The following is a 21,824-nucleotide window of genomic DNA, read 5'->3' as shown; positions in this document are numbered from 1 at the left end:
TCAGACTGCCTAACAAATTTGTATATCAGACTTTCTATCTGGGACACAGGAAATACGCGTTTATTTAATTATTTTTCTTATCGATTTATATAAATAGATACATACAATATTAAACACATGTGTTTCTACCTCTTCGCAATGTACATAACAATATTACAGGTACAGACTGGGCCGCGGCATATCTCAATTCACTGCGCTGGAAGCATAAGTCAATTACTGGCCGTTTAATTAAACATTATAAGGATCATAACTTTGTAAAACAACGTATAACGTATGAGATGCAATAATAAAACGCGATAGTATGATCTGCAAATATTACAATTTCGTATTAATAACGAGCTGAACTGCTATCAATAATACCAGCTGTACAGTTAAAGGGAACATACGTAAGTTATGTAAATATAATAATTAAGACACAATTTCTGTTCAGCAAATTTTACGATATATATATATATCGTATATATATATATATATACACACACACACATACATACATATACATATATATATAGAAGAATGTATAAAACCCAATGCGTTAAAGGATACATATATGTATATATATACACACATATATATAGAAGAATGTATAAAACCCAATGCGTTAAAGGATATATATATGTCATTTAACGCATTGGGTTGTGTGTGTGTGTGTGTGTGTGTGTGTGTGTGTGTGTGTGTGTAGAAACATTAATTTTTATTATTTGGATTGATTTTTTTCTCTAGCAGAAATTTCCACTCGTATCGTACGCACACACACACGTTTTCTCGTTCTCTCTGTACATTATATAATTTTAGCAATCGTATACGGATTACGAATGCCGCAAAAATCTGCGTTTAGTGCTCCAAATATTTGAAGCTAAGTATCATATCGATATAACGTACTTTCAATCGTGGCAAGCGTATGTTAAACTTTTATTACATCTGAAACGTTCGATTAAGGTATGAGCATTAGTGTTAGAAAAAACAAAGATTAATAGTTAATATGTATAATTATGAACTCTCAGGACTACGCTCACATACTTATCGAAATATATTACACTGCCGCTATATAAAAAAAGAAGAACACGCTTATATCTATTGCACGTCCTTAAATTTTTATATACTCCGATGTCAGCATCTCCTACACTCTCAGCTATATCATAATACAGAATAATACATAATAGTTTATATACCAGTGCTTTCTTCGTGTAACTATGTACAGATGCATAAGTTCAACTAGTAGAGTTACAATTTCAGTCGATGGACGGTGTAACGGTCCTTCAGACTCCATGTCTCACGAACTCTCTTTCTTTGCGTGCAATTCTCCTGAAAAATCAATAGTTAAATCAAATATGTACATATATCATTTCAAATTTGAATAACATATTGGTTGCTTGTAAAGTTTTATCTAATTTTGGTTGTCTCTTCATTCAAAATTTATCTTTTTTTAATTAAATATGTATTATTTTGTTTTTAGTACCATTAATACATTTTTATAATCATTTTGAACAATAAAAAATCTGTTATTGATTGAAACATGAGCTTTTTAAAACTGACAATGAATGCTTTGGTTCTAACTGATACATACATATATTGTGTACCTACTTTCTCTTTGATATCTACGGCAAGCTTGATTCCTTTCTTCCGCGTCGAAGTACCATAGAGTGATTGCATATCTGGTTTTGTAAGCTGGCTGAACTTCGTGCGGATTTCTCCTATCAGACCAGAAGAACAATATTCTGTCGAAGAGAGGTTCAATATCCGCCACTTGATCACGCCAGCCTTCTGGGAATATCCTCAAAAGGCCGCCGTTTTCCTGTTGATGCAAAAATAATACAATTTATTATTATATAGTATTATAAGATGAGAAATAATTTGAAATAAAAATTTACAATAAATTTGTAAATTTAAAGTGATATATTTCGAGAATTATTCATTTATTAGATCATAGCATGTCTAAACAATTGTCTGAAGAATATTTATAAATTCATACAAGGTGATAGCAAAAACTGCGAATATCGAATTATGTTCTTGGTGTAGTAATTTTTTATATTTTAAATGTTTTTATTACAATTTCTCCCATCAAAATTGTGGGCATATGCAAGAGTACCATAATAAATAAACAGAATAAAAAATGTACCAAAGCAAACTATAAAAGTTTAATATTTAAAAAAAACATAATATTAATATTAAAAGAATTTATAAAATAAGATATAAAAAAGTTATTAATTTCTCGAAAACAAAAGATCGTGCACTCAAAATCTTTCGAAGCTGTTTTACCATCAGCCTAAAGCATCAAATACACATACGTACAGCTAATTCATTCGAGATTTCGCAGTCTTGCAATTTCCGTGTGAGATGTTTTTTGTTTAATACAATTTAATACAAAAGATGTTCATTCTTTAATACATTATTATTCATAATTTATTACCAATCATACTCATTAAGTATTAATGAGTCACAATATTATTTGTCCCAATATAATATTTCAATGAAAAATAGAAAAAATTAATGATTAAATTTGCAGATGTGAAGATAAAACAATAGCGAAAGTTTAAATAAAATAAACACAAATTCAAGAACATACGTACTTTTACTATTGACATTTATATAAAGATTACTCTTTAAATATAGTAATATTTTGTGTTACTCAGCATGAAATTGTTGTGATATAAATTCTTATTTCGATTATTTAGAATAATTAAATTTAAACTAATTATTTAGAGGTTTACCCTCATCATCGATTTCGACGATTTTTTAATATGTATGTTGTCGGCAGGGAGAGTAGATGATTCCGAACAATTTTTTTCTATATATGTAACTGCTACGCCCTAGCTTCCAAGATATTCGTAAAAAGCTGTCATTCTTAGCACATTGAGTCCTGTGCTTATGTACTTGAGACTCATTATTTAAATCTTATCACAGATCTGGCTGTAAGTAGCGTAAAAGATTTGACTCTCTTCACCTTTGAGTCTCTTAATCATTTTGTCCCTATATTGAATTTATTACTATTTTACGCAAGCATTGCCGGTCTCCTCACTGCATCCGGATTGAGAAAAATAACCCAAAACTAAACCTAATACATTGATGATATTTGTGTTTAATTGAGTTATAGCAGACATTTCGTCCAGCTTAATAGAAATGATCGGAATATCCAAATATTGTAATATTCAAGTTCGCCCAACTCTCGTTCATTCATACTAACCATAAACAAAAGATAAGAGTTAGGTTTGAGTTAGGGCATTGTATTCGGCCACCGCAAGGCGGCTGACAACCAATACTAACGCATACGCTGCCGCGGACGTATATTTATAGACAGAATTCACTGTAGTGATATCGACAGTCTTTTTGCAAATATCTCGGAAAGTAGGATCGAGCGGCCGCTACATGTATAGAAAAAAGTTTCCCAATATCAGGACCTCGACGATATATTCAAAAATCATCAAAATCGGTGATGAGGGTGAATTTCTAAATCAATTATTCCTATTTTTTTTTTTTTAATTCGTTGATTGATTACAATATGAATTTTCTTAAAAATTAGCTACTTCAATAAAGAAAACTTCTGGGTTCTTTAAGTTCGTTAACTTTTTAATTCTTTCATTAAAGCAAAATTTGAACGCATTTAGAGATACAAAAGTTCCAGACTCAAAGCTTGTTTGGAAAGAGGTCAATATAAACATGAGGACTTTACACAAATTCATCAAGTTTCTCTTTAATAATGTTCTTGTTCGAAAGAAATGTATGTATTCATTCACGGTTAAAGGTAACAGGAACAGGCACACGTTGTGAGATGAGACATTCTACAAACGGTGCTTTTATATTTTTCAAGACAGCATATGTTTGACAGCCCCTATTTTCTGTGTAGGTCAACGTAAACATTGCTCAATACGAGATTCTCGTGCATGTGCGAGACGGAAGCGTTACATGGGGCAACTCACGTAGGCCCTGGATGCCCTTCGTGCTCTATTCAACTCTATCGCCTACCCTTTCTCAGAGTGTCCTCACTTTTAACATTCAAACACGCATAGTCGCACGTGCAGGTTGAAGTAATAAGGAAAGTACATGTGAGAACGAGTCATCATGCTGTTATTGTTATAATTTATTGTAAATTATTATACGATTCTAGTTATTATATGATCATTACAATTTATTATAATACAAGAATAGAAATATATACATACATTAATATAAACAAATCGTTATTTTTTGTACAGTTTGTAATTTGTTACCTTTTTACAATCACTTCTGATTAACTTAAGGAATTTAACTCTCTCACAAGTGTATCATTCAAATATACTAAATTACAATATCCTGTATATATTGTACATATATTACCATGCGTAATATTATTATTAATATTTATTTGTTGTAAAAAGTTGGAAGTATGTACATGTCCCTTATATGTAATACCAAAAATGCAATGACTCGACGATAAAAAGGATTGTTAATTATTTTCTATAGTGTTGATTTTATGTTATCTTATTACACCATCAAAAGGTTAAGCGAAGCAGAACATTTACTCGAAAATGAGGGGGGTTAAATAGTTCATACAGGAAATCACTGAATTTTTTCACTCAAAGAATGTGAATTTTCAGGTAAGTGGATTCAACTAGAGTTCAGTCAATCAGACATCTATTCTAGCACGATACTGTTGCATTTCTTGTATATACATACATCTTTAAAACTTCTATTCTAATGTGAATAAATTATAATAGAAATTTGTATTTTGAATTGACTTCGTAAAGTTGTGATTTTCTATCTACTTACTATTTGTAACCAAACGAAAATAGACACTTTCGAAAGACTACACAAAATCATTGAAGTAAAGGAAAATCTCATGAAACATCACTCAAAGGGACGGCCCTGAAATCTATACCTCACAGGAAATTAGTTTTCAGAAGGCACACATCATTATTGTAGTGGCTACTTTGGACTATAAAATTGTTCATGCATTATTTTAGAATTAAAAAAGGCAAGAATAGAACAAAAATTTTAAATCTTAATAAAAATCAGTTAGCAATGTAACATAAAATTATATTTGTAAATTACAGATTACAACTTATTGATGAGTTATAAAAGAAGATGGAGAAACTTGATGGAATTTTCAATATATCTTATCTGTATTTAATTATATATTTATTAGAAATATATTATGAACATTAAGAAATTAGTACAATCAAGCGCAAATAACTATTTTATCTCTTGAAGCCTTAGTATAATGATAAAAATAACTAAATATGTATTTCGGTACTAAATTTTCATTTAAGTGATATAAATTTCTTTGCATATTTATTCGTGGCATGCACATAGATCTTACCTTGATATCCCAATCTCGGTTAAGATAGTATATAGCTGTGATACATCTTCCATCTCGATTGGGGTTATCCACATGTTTCACGTAATGCGAACCGTGACCAGGATAACAAGCCACCATCGCCTGAAAAATAATGCATCGCATCATCTTAATCGAAAAAACGAAACTGTTCTTGCGAACTGGCTTATATGCATTCGCAAGCTGACTAATCGTTAGGAATGTAGATCTGAATATGTCGTGAAATTTGTAATAACAGCTCGTTGATTTTTTAAACAGGAAGAGATAGGTCATTCTATAATGGCAACCGTTTTAACTTAAACATAAATCAAATTCAATCAACTACTTATAAACAGCGTTTTTAAATTAAAAACGACAAAATGACGAAGATAAGTGGTCTCAGAGATGTAATAAAACAAATGTCAGATATCGTAATTGATAATCTTACATTATCAGAAGTTAAATAGGCGCGTAGCATATTTATGGAAGACCAATATATCTAAGGTATTTGTTTCTACCGCATTATAAGTATGTGTATTTTCCCAAAGTTCTTATATCATTGTTGATTTTAAATCATTTTATAAAAAATTAATTTATTAGATTTTTATTACAGATTGTAGATCGTAATAGGTAATGATGCATCTCGTATAGGTAGTGAAACGCGTAGTTGAATTATTTTACGAAATTTTTATTCATTTTTTAAATATAAGAATGATAGCAATTATTAAATTGAATTATCAATTCAAGCGTAATCAATATTAAAAGTCTAGAACTGAAACTTCTAACGCAATTTTATCTACTCACTTCGTCATTTCGTTTTAGTCCTACATATGTATACTCAGAAAATTAATCAATTAGTAATCGATAAAATTTAAAAATTATATAATTTTGTTTATTTTTTCATATTGCGTACCAAGTTATATGTATACATATAACCATCGGAAAGTGTTTTCATATAAAATATTTTGCAAATTGCTTAGATACTTACCATTTCTTTAATTGCGTTCATAAGAATATGAATTTATATAAATATCCGTAACCTAGTAATCCTATTTATATCTACACAAATGAAACAATCAATGATTTTAGAGTTACAAGAGCAGATGTTTATGGAATATTTTAAAGGTTTCAGTAAACGTAAAGTAAACTTTAGCTAGCTAGACGTATAACTAGCTAAACGTCTAGCTAGACGTATCAATGAAACGTTAAATAGCAGAGCAGTCAAAGGTCCCTGACAATGAGTGCGCACATATGCCCGAGAAGGGCTGAGATAGTCAGTTACACAGTTTCTTCAGAGGTAGGGCGTATATGCATACAAATATTGATCACAATTTAGCCTTGACCTAAATAGACCACTAACCTCGATGTCCTTGGCACTACATTAGGCGGCGTGTATATTATCACGTAATCCACGAAATATGTGTCATACGATCGTTTTTATGTTTACGTTTTGAAATCAAAAACGTCAATGTATAAGGGTGCGTCATTGTCATCCGCGTAAGAAATCCATGGGATGTGTCTTTGTCGTTACCAATTCTCAAAATCGAGATATATAGTATGTTTTTCTTACTTAACGTTTAATGTCGCTTCAACTGCAAAATGAGAAAGGTGTGCGAGAATTTGACGAATCAGCATATTGTGCTCCATAAGAATACATTTTGTTGTTTATATTATATTAGGAGGTTGATTAATTTACTCTCTTTTATGAATTTCAAGAGATCATAAACTTTTTCTCAGAAGTAAATATTATTCGCTACTGTTAATTAAATATTGTGGTAAAAATTTGCTTTTGAATTCTATAGTTGCATTTAATCAAATAAATTCGTTAAACAAACGACGTAAATCTTACTCTGACAATTGGTCATGAATAGTAAACAAAAAAAAAAGGAAAGAAATAGTTATTAAAACCATTTACAAACTTCCATATTATGTATAACAATGAGTTTTCTTAAAAACACTTTGACTTCTTCAAGGTCTCTACCGAATTACCGAAAAATGCGCATTCTAATTCAAGTAAATAGATACTCGATACGCATTCTCTAATAGTGATCCAGAATGGCAAATAACTTTCACCGTGCCAAGTTATAAACGATACAAACGAAACAGCTATTCGATAACAAAGAACAACTTCCAGACACGTATATGGTTCAATCGGAAATATTTTTTCTTCAAAACGATCGCATTTTACCACGTTCAATATTGATATCCATATCGATAGTATTCAATAACTATTGTGCACCATCGAATCACCTTGAGAGGCGAACAATTGATACTGAGCTCGTCGCCGTGCACATCGTTTTGTTTTAAACGTTAGAGACAGCAGAAAAACATTCGTGTAATCAGTTAACTATTATCTTTCTTAATTTCCGCCGCGCCATTCGACGACAGAAATTGCTGAAGCATATTAAATACGAAACATTCTTTTCTAACATGAATCATAATCGTATAAATTGACTTAAATTGACAATAACCTGCGATTCTGTGATTTACAAGACGTATACAGTATAAAAGAGCGCGTACACCTTGTTTGAAATCTTTTTTCCTCTCGTTCCTCCCAGTGACCTCGTTATCTGTAGACTGATACGATATATTATAGATAGACTGCAACATCGAGACAAAACGTTCGATATCGTACATTTTACGTGCAGCTCGTCACGTTCCTTAGATAAGTAACACAACCTGCCAAAAGTACGCCATCGCGATAATAACGTAAGAATCGTTGCGATAGATTACGAACAGCAGCGTCAAAAATATGTGAATTCTTGACGTGAATACGCGATAGAGTCGTCTGATATGAATGCTGCGCACAGTGAAATTTGTTTTATCGTGTTTATTAAACCGAAAGTCAAACGTCTGTGTGCGATCTTTGTCCCTTTGTTTGGTACAAGTTTAAAAGGAGACTGAGAAGATGGTACATACCTTTGAATAAGAAAGAGAAAAATAGAAAGGAGGGCAGAAAATGATACATACTTTCGTGTGGCTGTTTGTGGAAGAATCTGTCAAATTTTAATTAATCCTTCATAATCTGTGCAGCATTCGACATTTTATTCTAAATGGTCTATGATTAGTAAGTTACAGCTTAAAAAAATGCATAATTTAGACAGGTATATTTTCACATTTTTGTAACCAATAGTGACTATACATTTTACTATTTTTAAATATAAGAAGTGGAAAAAATCGAACCAAATATTACATACGTAACATAACATTTGACCGTAAAGAGTTGAAAAATCTGCTTTTTCCTTGAACTTTTAAATATTTCTTCATATTTTTTATGAATGTTTAATTTTTTATAATGTTCCGTATGGGTAAAACGTAAAATAAACATCGGTGAATTTTCTCAGGTTTAAGGTTTAAGATTTAAGATTTAAGTTGTCTACTCAAGTGCAATCCTATTGTTAAATTAAAAAACTACCTATATAGATGAAGTAATAAATAATAATAATATCTATGGGTGATTTTTTCGACACGTTTTAGAAATTTTTCTACGTCTCGAATGTTGATTGTATGTTAAATGTTTTACTATTCCTGCTGTTAGATTTTAGCTCATTAATCTTTCTTCGTTTGTTTTTTATATCCGTTGTTTTCCTAACAAAAGTTTAATTTAATAGAGGAGAAAGTAATAAAAAATTGTTTTGCATGTTTGATGGATAATTATATGTGCTGCTTGTTTTGTAATTTATGATTGATCATCGTACTTGCGACTGAACGATTTTAACGAAACATATGATTAAACTCGAATTGTTATCAGAATTGCAACCACTCAGCCACTTATGCGCAATGCAATATGCAATATCAATTACATTCAAATATTTTTAATAAATCTCGTAATATTTTCTTCAATAAGAGCAATTTATATCGAAAAATCCCAATATTTCTCGCTTTGTGTACAAAAGATGACAGAAACACCAAAATAAAAAATATATTTCTGGGTATTCTGCTTAAATACTTTCAAATACAATCAAACTTTAAAATAGACAATCACATGCAAACGATTAACAAAATTCTGATAATTCTTACCGTGTATATAAATGATGTACAATTTAGTAAATACATATATTGAAAATATGCATTATCATATTTTGATTAAATTTCTGAACGTACCTAAGTATGTAAAAAACGGAGAAAAGGCCACAGCACAAATTGCGGAAGAATAAATGACCGATCAATGCTTAAATAAATCTGCAGAAGTGGTATTATGAATGACGCAGTTTATATTTCTCATAAATTACGCATTGGCTATTGAAAATTCTTTTTTTGACATTCAATTAGTTTTTAACGCAATATTTTTAAAATATATTAAAAATTAGAACTGAGAAATATTTTATAAGATTAATACGAATATCAACCGTCAACTTCTTAAATATCATTTGCTCGAAAATAAGCCGAAGATGAGATGAAGGTTATTTTTTCACTATTTCTTCACGAATATAAATTCGAAATGCAACGAATATAACATACCGTTTAAAAAATAAATAACAGTGTCGTACCAAATACGACGTTTACGTTATTCATAGTTCAACAGTTTGTATAATACAACTGGTTTAAGTGACCGGTTAACGTTAACACCTTTGTACAATATAATTACTCACTGAATTATATTAAATTTCGAATTTCTAATCATACATGATATGCATGTTTTTATCGCAAAAAATAAATTAATTAGCGAAAAATATACTGAAAATTGTACTAAAGCTACTTTGTGAAAGATATTTTTTAACAACCTTAAATTTCATAGCCGTTTTTAGACATCATGAATATTAAATAAGGCTTTGGACTAGAAGCGACAATTCACTGGAAGAAGCAAAGCCACATCCTCTTCTCTTTCTATCCTCTTCTAAATTCGCATTATTTTCGATATACAGCAACTATGCCACAATCGGATTTTTAGCATTTGAACAACGTCCAAAAATTATTTCAAACCTCATTTCATTGAAACTAATACTCGTTGTAATGTGACAACCAAATCTTCACAACTATAGTTACAATGCAACTAATCAGCAACAATCGAGGCAACAAACCGAAAAGGAATGGAAAAACATCCGTATATTATTCATTTAAATGAAACAGGTATTACGTTTCAGGGGAAAACCGCTTTACTAATGTTATTGCACGTGTTTCATAGAACCGAAAGGAAAACATACGACGTTTGTTACACTTCGAATACGGAAAATATTTCTGCAGTATGAGTATGAGTCACCGATTAGAATCATACAATTTTTCTATATTATTGACTATATTCATAATACATTCTGCTTTTAAGTAGATACATAATTACATAGACAACTGTAAAAATTCTTTATCAAATGTAACTTTGTAGGCGATCCAATGTTTGTCGCGCACGAAGCAACTTAGTGGCGTGAACGTGAACGCGGATTGTAAATTTTTTGTTGTTATGTTGGCGTAATTGAGTTACAGTTGATTGTTCGACAGTCGTTGGATCACCCTTCAGGAAAACGTATATGGTATTCATCTATTTTGATCTTAATAAACATATCCTTACATTCCAAGTTTTAAACAATCATTTAAGTTTTAAGTAATGCCTCTCCCTACGCTATAATACCATTTATGTATGGTTGCTGTAAAAGAATTTTTCGTAGGAAATATTTGGTATACATCGCACATTGAACAAGGAAATATTGTTATCTATGCTCAATTTACTTCATATTTCTCTCTCTCTCTCTCTCTCTGTATTTGTATATGCGCATGTCATAAATTATAAAAATTTCCATGCGCTTCAACATACTAGATTCTACCAGATTATAATATTTCCTGTTGCTACATTGCCATGAAGTTTTCATTTATTACCTTTCCTGATAATTGAAAATCTCTTTCGAAGAGACATGTAAAATTTTGTTATATTTTTGTATATGTCTAGTGCAAGTTTGGAATACATACTGATGAAAATGAAAATATGACAAAGTCAGAAATGTAAATGTTAAAAATTTCAAAATGATAAACGATAATGGCCAAAAATAAGGAATTTCATAATAATCTGGTAACGAGAAGTGACTTTTATTTTGTATTAATCTAGAAAATATAAGATATGAAAAAATGTTAATATAAAAAAAGGAACAAAGTTTAATTTAGAGAGTAGATTTAAAGAATCATATTGATCATTAAAATTATTAATTAACATTGCTAATAATCTATAGCTGAAACTTGTTGTTGAATAAATATACATTTAAGACCATCGATTTTGCGGAACATCGATCTTGAAAAAATCGTCTAAAAGATCCTATGATCGTGTACCACGAAAATGAAACTGAGAAATTTCAAGTCATTTATTATATATTTACGTATATTTGTATGTTTTATATTTTTTAAATATTCATATAGTAACGCGAAAATCTCTACTTATCGCGAAACAGATAGTTAAATTTTGAAATGTAAAGGGAATATCGTGAGCCGTAAAGCATTGTAACGCGGCTATTATAATTATAAATAACACGGAAGATATGTCATACCGATCAGAAAGTCAACAAACACCGGTAAATACCCTCGTGGAAACGACACGACGCTAGAGAGACGAATGAAATCGTTTTCAGACATGATTGGCACGCTCTCAACCGTCTAACTATATGTGCAAATGCATACATACTTTGTATGTTGTACATTTATACCTCGTTGATTTTTTCACCTTCACGAAGGTTAAAGAGCGAGATGCAACCAGTCGGTTGTAAGGATTTAATCGAAAGTGAACGACCTAACACGAATATATTAGTCACTATCGATGAAAGAACTATGTATTAAAGAATGCATAATTTAAATATTACCTTTAAAAAAAACAGTATAATTTGTCATATTTCTTTATATTTAATAACATTTAGTATTTCAGTTCCATATAATGGATTTCACATTTATGCAAGATTATTCTTTCTAGCTTATGAAATTATTTAGTCACGGAATTAATTACCTGTCAAGTCACTTTGTGTACAATAGTCAATTACTCCAAAAATAAAACATAAAATATAGAATTTTAACTTCTATTAAATATACTTATTTGCCAAAAAAATAAGCAATGAATATAGATATCTAACATATTGCACGCTGTTTTAAAAATTATTATTTTTATTTTTTATGTTTATTAGTAATTACTAATTAATTTGTAATTATTTTCATAAATGTTCTTCACACATTGTAAAACCGGAAGTTCGCCCGAACCTGATAGGGAAGAGCTAAATATATGTTCTTTGCATTAGGATGAATTCGCGTTAAATAATGCAATATTTCAAAATATTGTCAGTAACTCAGCACTATTTTTGAATATTTGTAAATAAAGTCGTATTGATCCGAAATATCGTTACGCAATATCGTGTAATTTTAATAATACACAATTATCTAACGATAAAATTCCCCTTAAGATGAAGTACCTAGCTTTCTCATTATGCAGATACGATACTGATAGCACTCTTCTAGTCTAGATAGATAGCAATCTTCTATCTAGAACCTAGAATACATAAAAAATATGATTTTACGTTGAATCAATGAATTTCAATATTATATCATCATTTATCGTCAGTAAGTTAGGATTCAACTTCAACATGAAAAAGTGAATATGTTTTAAAAACACATTTAACCATTGCCGCAATTATTTTTCTCTTTGTACTTCACTCGACGTGCAAAGGAAAAATTATAACAGTTAGGTGGTAGTTCTCATATTTATACAATACTTGCGAAATGTTCAATTCCAAATTCTTCGAGTACTATCAGAAAATGCAAAAAAAAGTTAAAGAAGAACGGTATCCAGAAACGAAGTTCAACTTAATTAAATGGGAGATTTGGTGCGAGACAGCAAAAGAATTCGAATTGTATCGAATATTTTCTTGCGAACTATAAATGGAAGCAGCAACAGAACGGAGCAATATGTTTGGTTTAAAAATATGTATTCGCTTGTTTCTTCGATTTCTGAAGAGACAAAGCTTTGTTTAGTTTAAAAGGAGAATCAATTACGATAGTAAGATTAAAAACTTTTTTTTTAGACTTTTACAATTAGTTGCAAGAATTTTAGGATCACATTCACTTTTCTTCTTTATTTCTATTCTTTGTCGTTCGTGTTTTATGTATTTTAATACAAATGTATATTTGCATTGCATCACTATAACATTTAATATCAAAAATACATTGAGTTCCATAACATGTACCTTCAAACAATGTTAGGAAATATTACTGTATATAGTAATAAATAATAGTGATAAAATAATTTAGAACAGAGAAATGAAATCCGCTGTCATATATTGAGAAAACAATGGCAAATATCGTCGATATTCGTGGTAATATCTAAAAAGTTATTCAAGAGTATATAAAAAGTTATTCAGCTCGATAAATTTATTTCAAAGCGCGTTACAACATTAGTTTATTAAATCACACAATTTTATAGAAGAAAAAGTGAGTCGAGATAATCTTAAAATCTTTATATCCAACACCACCAATCACACGACAATTCAATTCTGTCATTCTGTTTCCTGTATGGAACCAAACAAGTTCAGATGAACAATTTTGTTCTCGTTGTCTGGAAAATAATCAAATGTACACGAACATATGAACCAAATGTAGCATATATTATACGAATAAAGTATTTACTTGAGAAAACTACACTCCTAAGTCGCTACTGATCATTGATACTTTACTGATTACTTAGGTCGGTCTACATAACAACTCATATCGTCCCACTCATTCGCTCGCGGTTTAGATTCTGTTTACGGCCTTACGGGAGACAGGATGCGTAATCGAGAAAAACGCATACACACTGCCTATTTTCTGGCATAAGAGACGAAAGAGAGTCAGTGAAAGATAGGGAGAAAGAGATAACTGCATAATTGTATGAACGAGTCAGCCGTACGGCGTACGTGACCGACTGCACTTCGTGGTTTGCTACTCTCGTTTCGGTTCTCTGTTTAGCGCACGAGCTACCCGAAAGATCACTGCAATTTCGGAATCCTGACCTTCTCTGCCTACCGTCGCTTCCTCCCTCTCCTTTCTGGCTGCTAAAGAAATTAAACCGATGCTTCAAGGGATTTGCTTTTTCACTGCTTTGATACCTAGAATGAACGCGCGTCCCCCCCTTACCAATATCGTTCATCAGATTTTTATAGCAAATCAGAAAACGTGAATTGGTTTGCATCTCAGTGATTAATTTGATTGTTACGGCTATCGTGCAAAACAACAGATCATTTCTTCTGGCCAGTGTTACAAATATTTCCGCATTTGCATTGTTTTCACGATATTCAAGAAACTACTTTTTCATTGGTTTGTATAATTCTCGTTCTCCGTAATGATATACATACATAGATTGGAACTTAGTCTGATAGTTGCTTAAAATTAATAACATTTTCAATCTACTGTTATCTAACAATTTAAATGTGTAAATATTGTAACAAATTTAATTTCTTAAATGCTATTTTTTACACGTATAAGTAATATTGTACAATTTTTATGATAATAAATAAAATATATAACTGTTTAACAAAAGCCATATAATATAACAATTATGTAGAAGATTACAATATTGGAATAAAACATGAGCAGTTTGTATAAACATATTAAACTATCAAAATTTTCAATTGTTAAAAATATATGTATGTGATTGTGTATTGTATTCATAAAAAAGAAAACAGTTTTATTGCCAAAGTTTATTTCAAATTATAATAACTATTCAATTATGCGTTCGATGAATTAATATTTTACGCATAATCAAACATGAAACAAATTTATCATATTAAATGAGTAAAAGAAAAATTTTCCTTACAATAACATTTTCAATGCTTCTAAAATTGATTTAGAAATAAAAAGAAATTATCAAAACTATAGAAATATAGTGAACTTAATAATGTATATAGACTTACAAGAATGTGTTTGTATATCTATAAGATTATTAATAGGCATTAGTATATCGATTAATGGAGTATTAATACATATCTTATTAATTATTAATACATATTTTGAAATGCTTACTTATGATTCAAATAGTACAAACATAAACTTTGACAAAGTAAGGATATTCAACACAAGACATAAATTAAAGATTGAAATAAATATAAGACTAATGTATACTTTTGTCATATGTAATGATAACAAAACTATATGATATATAAAATGTGGGACTATTTTTATGCTTACCTTCGTTCTTCCATTAATCGTGTAATTTCCCATTTTCCCATTGTTGCACATTTTATTTGCCCTCATAATGACAGCATCAACTTGAGATATGAGCATTCCAATGTTTTGACATTGTTTTTCTTTTCCGTCAAGCCACGTTATTTGATCACCACGAATTGTCTTTAAGTCATTTGCACCTGCTTTATTAGAAACCAATTGTCCATCCTTAAATAACCCAGCACTGTACATATTTAAAACTTCGTTTAACACTGCAAGACCTTTTTCGGTTCCTAGAAAATTGTCTACCACACACATACCATATTCATCCATGTCTCTAATCACATTTCTGCTTATATCATCTATTAATTCTTCAAGATTATTTTTATTTTTATGGAGGAAAGGTGGTAAAAGTTCTTCTTCGCGAGTTAAACGAACCTCTGGAAAGTTCTTCATACCGTTATGATGTTGTGTAGGCATATCTAATTCATGGTCCTGTAGGTTATCTAGGATTCTTGAACCTTCTAGAGCAGGATTCAACAATTCTGTTCTGGCACCCAAGATCGTGTCTTCAGAACTTCCTTCATATGTTATGGGAGAAGTCCATCCATCCACTCTGTTAGTACAAGTACCTTTTGTCTTAGTATTATTGGATTTCCTCTTGGAATTTCGACTATCCTTATGATTTGATTGTCCTTTTATCTTTTCTATCTGTTTGTTGGTTCCTGTAAACAACAAAATCATGCAACAATTATTAATTAAAATAAATGAAACAAAGAAGTTGTATTTATTTTACAAAAAATCATACATATTTTATAGTATATAATACATTATTAGCTAGTAAAAGATTACACAACTCTAAAATTCTAACGTGAAATAGTTTTATAAAAAGGCACGTGGGAACAAGATCAAGTTTCACGTACCGCCAAGATGTTTCCCGTTATTATGCACTTCTGGAGCAGCGTTCAAACCTCGCGTTCTTTCTAACACCGAATTCTCGCTTAGGTTAGAAACCACTGGTGTAGTTAAATTCTGGCAGTTTCTTAAGGAGGATTCCTTTTTAGCGGATTTCAAAGTGGGATTTTGACTAGTAGCCGAAACGGTATTTGATACGATCGATTCCACAGAATGAGTCGCACAAAATTCTTTGTGACGTTTCCAATCCCGCCTCTGGTGTTCTTTGGTGCAATAAAATACGGCCTTGCACCGTGAACACCTTAGGAGCTTGTCAGTTCTGTTACAGATAACACAGCCTACCGTTATACCAATTTGAACATCACCGCCGAGTGTCTGCGCACGACTGACTATCGGTCCGGACATGTTTCGTCGTTTATTTAGCGGCCACGAGTGCCGACGACATTTCTCCAACGAGGGAAGTCACACACGCACTCAATCTGCGTATAGTACTAGTGCGCTATCGAGACTCTGCAGTGCTTATACCACTTATAGTACGTACGAATCGTCGTTGGTTTACATACTACATATATGTATGTTATCGGATCCGCAAAAAAACTATTGGTGAAACGACAATCGAAACACGGATGCTTCGATGTTCTTTAGTTCTTGCGTTCTTACTACGTGTTATGTGGTCCTATATACATACTTATACTCTGCATCGAGTCTCTTTGAAAATTCATTTAAAAGTCAGATATACGAGTATATATTTACTATTTTGACTGTTCATTGTCCTTAAGAGGGCGCTAGTTTATGCTCATGTTTTTGCGATCAAGAATATAAATTCATTACATTTTGCAATTTACGGACACGATCTTTGACTTTAATTATGCATCTAGTTTTAAGCCGTTCTTATATCATGTTATGAGTAATACATATGTAAATATTTTAAAGAACAAAAGTTTGTTATTCAATACAAAAAGGGATCTGTATTAAATGTAAATGAGTAATAAATACGTTGTTGTTCATGTAATTTTATTTTAGCTAAGCTCGAATTACAAAGAAATGAATACATAAAAATTTGATACATAAATGTACATAGTGGGATTATTGTAATATTATATAAACTCAATATATAATACATATATACAAAATGTAAGAAAATGTTTTACAAATAACAAATCTCTGTAGATACTTATTTATTATAAAAAAAATCATGTCGTGACTGAGTTGTGTTCCTTATATTTTGATTTTTAAAATACATAGTATTAAATATATGAGATTTGATTTCCTTTACAAAAAAGCAGTTGTTTCTATAGTTACGATATTCCTCTTGTATCATAACATTATATACTATACACATATTACGTGTAACATAGTGAGGTCATTAAAACTTTATTGTATAGAGACAATTCAATGTTTTGTGAATAGAAAAATTATCCTAAAAAGATGACTACTTTTATACCAAATGTGCATATTAAAGATGGAGAATACACAAAAGCTATTTATTCAATGGTACAATTCACTTACATGTCAGAAATTCTATTACTTCTTTAGTCAGTGTTTTAAGTTTAGAGATTATTTAACTATTTAAAAATTTATTCCTTTAATTACAAGTATACAATTTAATATTTTAATAGCATATATGTGTTAAAGTCAAATGATAAATTTTAAAAGCGATTTTTTTAAATATCGAAGTACAGTACGGAAATTAATTTTTCAGATTAAAGAACAACGATATTCAGAAACAATAAAAGTTTTGATTATTCTTCTAGATTTTTACCCCATTGTATGTATGACTATGTTGAAATATCAATTTCTTTATCAATATCAATGTTCTGTGCTAATAACTTATTTTACAGTCTAGGCCTTGTTTGTCTCTCCTTGCTCACTGTTATTTTTATACACAAGATTTCATAGCTTCTGCACAATGTTATGAAAAGTTAGTTCAATTATGTCCTAATGAAAGTATATATAAGTTGTATCATGCTCAATCTTTACACCAAGCATGTATGTATCAAGAGGCTTGGACAATATGTTCCAACATCATTAATCAAAGCAATTTGGAATTTAAAGTAAAGAAACTACAGGCAGCAATAAAATATGGGCAAGAAGACGTTGTTGCTGCGAAAAATCTTGTAGATCAATGTCCAATGGATGATGTTGATACAGAAATTAATTTAGGATGTCTTCTATATAAGGTACAAAAAGTACTAAAGGGAAAGAAGTAAAATTTCTGTTTACGTAATAATGTATACTACTTTCTTGTTTAGGAGGAACAGTATGAACAAGCTTTAAAAAAATTTGTAAATGCATTGCAAATTGTAGGTTTCAAGCCTCATTTATCATACAATGTGGCACTTTGTTATTTTAAATTAAAAGAATATGCTGCATCATTAAAACATATCGGTAACATTTATATTGTTATAAATCATTAGGTTCATAAGCAAATATTTAAAATATAATATTTTATATTAACACATATTATGCATGTGATAGCGGATATTATAGAACAAGGAATAAGGGAACATCCAGAATTAGGAGTGGGTATGACAACAGAAGGTATAGAAGTACGCAGTGTTGGAAATACATTAACACTTCATGAAACAGCTTTAACAGAAGCATTTAACTTGAAAGCAGCCATAGAATATCAATTACAAAATTGTAATCATCCCATAGTTTAATTTAATTTTTTAAGTTTAAGTTTCCATAGTGTATTTAATATTCCATGCTCTTTATTTACTGCTTTTAGATGAATCAGCAAAAGAAGCATTAACAGATATGCCTCCTAGATCTGAGGAAGAACTTGATGCTGTTACTTTGCATAATCAGGCTTTAATAAATATGGATACAAAGCCAAGTGAAGGATTTGAGAAACTTCAGTTTTTACTACAACAAAATCCATTTCCACCTGAAACTTTTGCAAACTTATTATTGTTATATTGCAAATACCAATATTATGATCTAGCAGCAGATGTTCTTGCTGAAAATGTACACTTGACCTATAAATATTTAACATCAGTAAGTATGATTTTTATTATTATATTGTTAGATACACTGTAAAATAGATATTTCAAGAGAAATATTTTAATAATTTAAAAATATACAAAATCGGCATGAAGATTAAATTTACATTCTAGTTTTTATGCTTTCATTCACTAGCATATTTAGTTTTTGAATGTTTACACTTTTTAGTACATTTTCCTGAACTTTCTGAATGCTTTCGTTTATGAGCTTTCACATCATGACTAGAAGAACTATCGCTAGAATTTTTATCACTACAAGAACTCTCATGTTTCTTCTTTTTCTTCTTTTGGTCTTTAGAATATTTCTTCTTTTTCTTTTTAATTACATCTTTTTCATCAGAATCACTATCAAGTGCATCTTGTTTGATTTTTTTTGCTTTCTTTTTCCTTTTTAGTTTCTTCTGTTTATGTCTTGTGTCTTTTTTACTTATATCACTTTGTATTTGTATAACGTCTTGTTTTTCTTCAATTTCTGGGATCAATTCATACCGTTTTCCATCAGGACTCATAAAACAGTCTTTAGATAAATGACCAGCAGTTCCACATTTCATACATGTAGTATTAAGGATTGCTTCTAAGTGTATAGTTCTACGATCATGTTTTTCTATAGGTCTTTTCTTTTGCACATCTCTTTGTAGCTGTATTCCATTTGGATCTAAATCTGTACCATTTCCTTGATTTACATGCTTCATAGATAGTCCTATTTTGCCATCATCTCCAATATGAATAACTTTACACCATATACGTTCTCCTTTTTGCAAAACTTCTCCAACATTATTGATATGAGCAGAGCTTACCTAATGAAATTATGAAAACATATAAAATTACAAAAATACAAACTAATTGTATTGTAGAATATAAATAAGTTAATTGATTGCGAATATATTTTTCTAATACTTGTGATTTATGTATCAATCCCTGGAAGGAACAACCTGGAATTCTGATAAAAGCTCCATAATTTTGTACAGATGCAACTTCTCCAATAAATATTTGATTTAATTTGCACCTTGTCATTTCTGTAAATGTATTTAGGCAAGAAGCAACAACAACAGATAAATATCAGTCAAACTTGATGCAAAGGTTAGGTTTACTCATACTCATAATGCTAAATGCAGGACTATAGCAAGAAAATGAATTTTAGAATGCAGAGAATGATAAATGAAAATGTTATTAGTATATTCTTGTATTCAATACAAATTTATGAAAATTAAAAATAATATGAAAATTTTTATTGTAATTATAATAATATTTGTTTTTCAGTATTTATATGATTTTCTGGATGCATTAATCACACAACAAACTTCACCAGAAGAAGCATATCGCAAATTTGACGATCTCGGTAACAAACATATGGAAATATTGCGGAAAGCAACAAAAAGAGTTCAGGAAGCACGATTAAATCATGACGATAGCGCTGTTAAAAAAGCTGTTAATGATTACGAGGAAGCTTTGGAAAGATATGTTCCAGTTTTAATGGCACAGGCTAAAATTTACTGGGAACTTGGAAATTATACGCAAGTCGAAAAAATTTTTAGGAAAAGCGTCGAATTTTGCAATGAACATGATATATGGAAATTAAATGTAGCTCACACTCTTTTTATGCAAGAAAATAAGTTTAAAGAAGCAACGGGATTTTATGAGCCAATTGTTAGAAAAAGATATGATAATGTTAGTTGTTTCATCCTTAGCTTTTTATAGTGCGATCTATACATATATGTATGTTAATATGGAAATTATTAAATATTATAAAACTTTTAGATTTTAGATGTGAGCGCTATAGTACTCGCTAATTTATGTGTAAGTTATATCATGACATCCCAAAATGCGGAAGCTGAAGGATTAATGAAAAAGATAGAAAAAGAAGAGCAAGTTGTTTCACGAGAGGATCAAGATAAAAAATTATTTCATTTATGTATTGTGAATTTGGTAATCGGAACTTTATATTGTTCTAAAGGAAATTACGAATTCGGTATATCTAGGGTAATGAAAAGTTTGGAACCTTACAATAAAAAGTTAGGAACAGATACTTGGTTTTACGCGAAGAGGTGTTTTCTATCCCTTTTAGAACAGTTGGCTAAACAATTAGTAGTTTTAAAAGACACTATACTCCAGGAGTGTATACAATTTTTAGAACACTGTGAAGGTATGTATTTTCGATTTTTATATATTTAACAATATTTTCGTACAATTGTTGAAATATTATTACTTTTCTTTCTAGTTTACGGAAGGGACGTGGTAACAGTAGTAGAAGAGCCTTTTGATATGCAAGATATGTTTTCTATTACTCCAAATGGAAAGCAAACGGTTGTTTATGAAGCGCGATATTTGAAAGCCCTATTTTTGAAATTGCAGATGTCTTAAATACATATATATATATTTATTTATTTATTTATTTATTTATATTTATATATGTATAATATGTATAAAACTTATAAAATATTATTGAAATATTATATCGAAATGTATATAAAAATATATTAATTACAAATTACGACATCTAAATGTGTACTACTCATTAT

General features: G+C 30.1%; 3 protein-coding genes across 4 annotated transcripts; 1 reads left to right on the top strand and 2 right to left on the bottom strand.

Moving 5' to 3' along the window:
- Positions 1-37: 37 nt before the first annotated feature.
- LOC117215186 (egl nine homolog 1) lies at positions 38-16,705 on the bottom strand. The gene is made up of 5 exons (XM_033461603.1): positions 16,309-16,705; positions 15,410-16,110; positions 5,297-5,416; positions 1,585-1,795; positions 38-1,305 (listed from the first exon to the last, which is right to left on the bottom strand). The coding sequence occupies exons 1-5, from the start codon at positions 16,703-16,705 to the stop codon at positions 1,274-1,276; spliced, it is 1,461 nt and encodes a 486-aa protein (XP_033317494.1). The 3' UTR covers positions 38-1,273.
- Positions 16,706-16,716: 11 nt separating this feature from the next.
- LOC117215184 (tetratricopeptide repeat protein 30A) lies at positions 16,717-21,694 on the top strand. 2 transcript variants are annotated; one of them, XM_033461600.1, is made up of 9 exons: positions 16,717-16,967; positions 18,003-18,068; positions 18,142-18,480; positions 18,553-18,688; positions 18,779-18,943; positions 19,032-19,300; positions 20,566-20,973; positions 21,064-21,448; positions 21,524-21,694. In XM_033461600.1, exons 1-9 carry the CDS (start codon positions 16,935-16,937, stop codon positions 21,664-21,666), a joined length of 1,944 nt encoding a protein of 647 aa, XP_033317491.1. In that variant the 5' UTR covers positions 16,717-16,934; the 3' UTR covers positions 21,667-21,694. The 2 variants fall into 2 exon arrangements, with proteins under 2 accessions (XP_033317491.1, XP_033317490.1); XM_033461599.1 differs by lacking the exon at positions 16,717-16,967 and adding an exon at positions 17,533-17,794.
- Positions 18,887-20,570, bottom strand: LOC117215187 (nucleolar protein of 40 kDa-like). Its single transcript, XM_033461604.1, has 3 exons — positions 20,403-20,570; positions 20,203-20,321; positions 18,887-20,102 (listed from the first exon to the last, which is right to left on the bottom strand). Exons 1-3 carry the CDS (start codon positions 20,404-20,406, stop codon positions 19,431-19,433), a joined length of 795 nt encoding a protein of 264 aa, XP_033317495.1. The 5' UTR covers positions 20,407-20,570; the 3' UTR covers positions 18,887-19,430.
- Positions 21,695-21,824: the final 130 nt, after the last annotated feature.

The sequence above is a fragment of the Bombus bifarius genome, unplaced genomic scaffold, assembly GCF_011952205.1.
Source record: "Bombus bifarius isolate JDL3187 unplaced genomic scaffold, Bbif_JDL3187 scf7180000009432, whole genome shotgun sequence".
Lineage (NCBI taxonomy): Eukaryota > Metazoa > Arthropoda > Insecta > Hymenoptera > Apidae > Bombus > Bombus bifarius.
The sequence above is the reverse complement of the archived record's forward strand: the minus strand, read 5'-3'. Positions and strand labels throughout refer to the sequence as shown.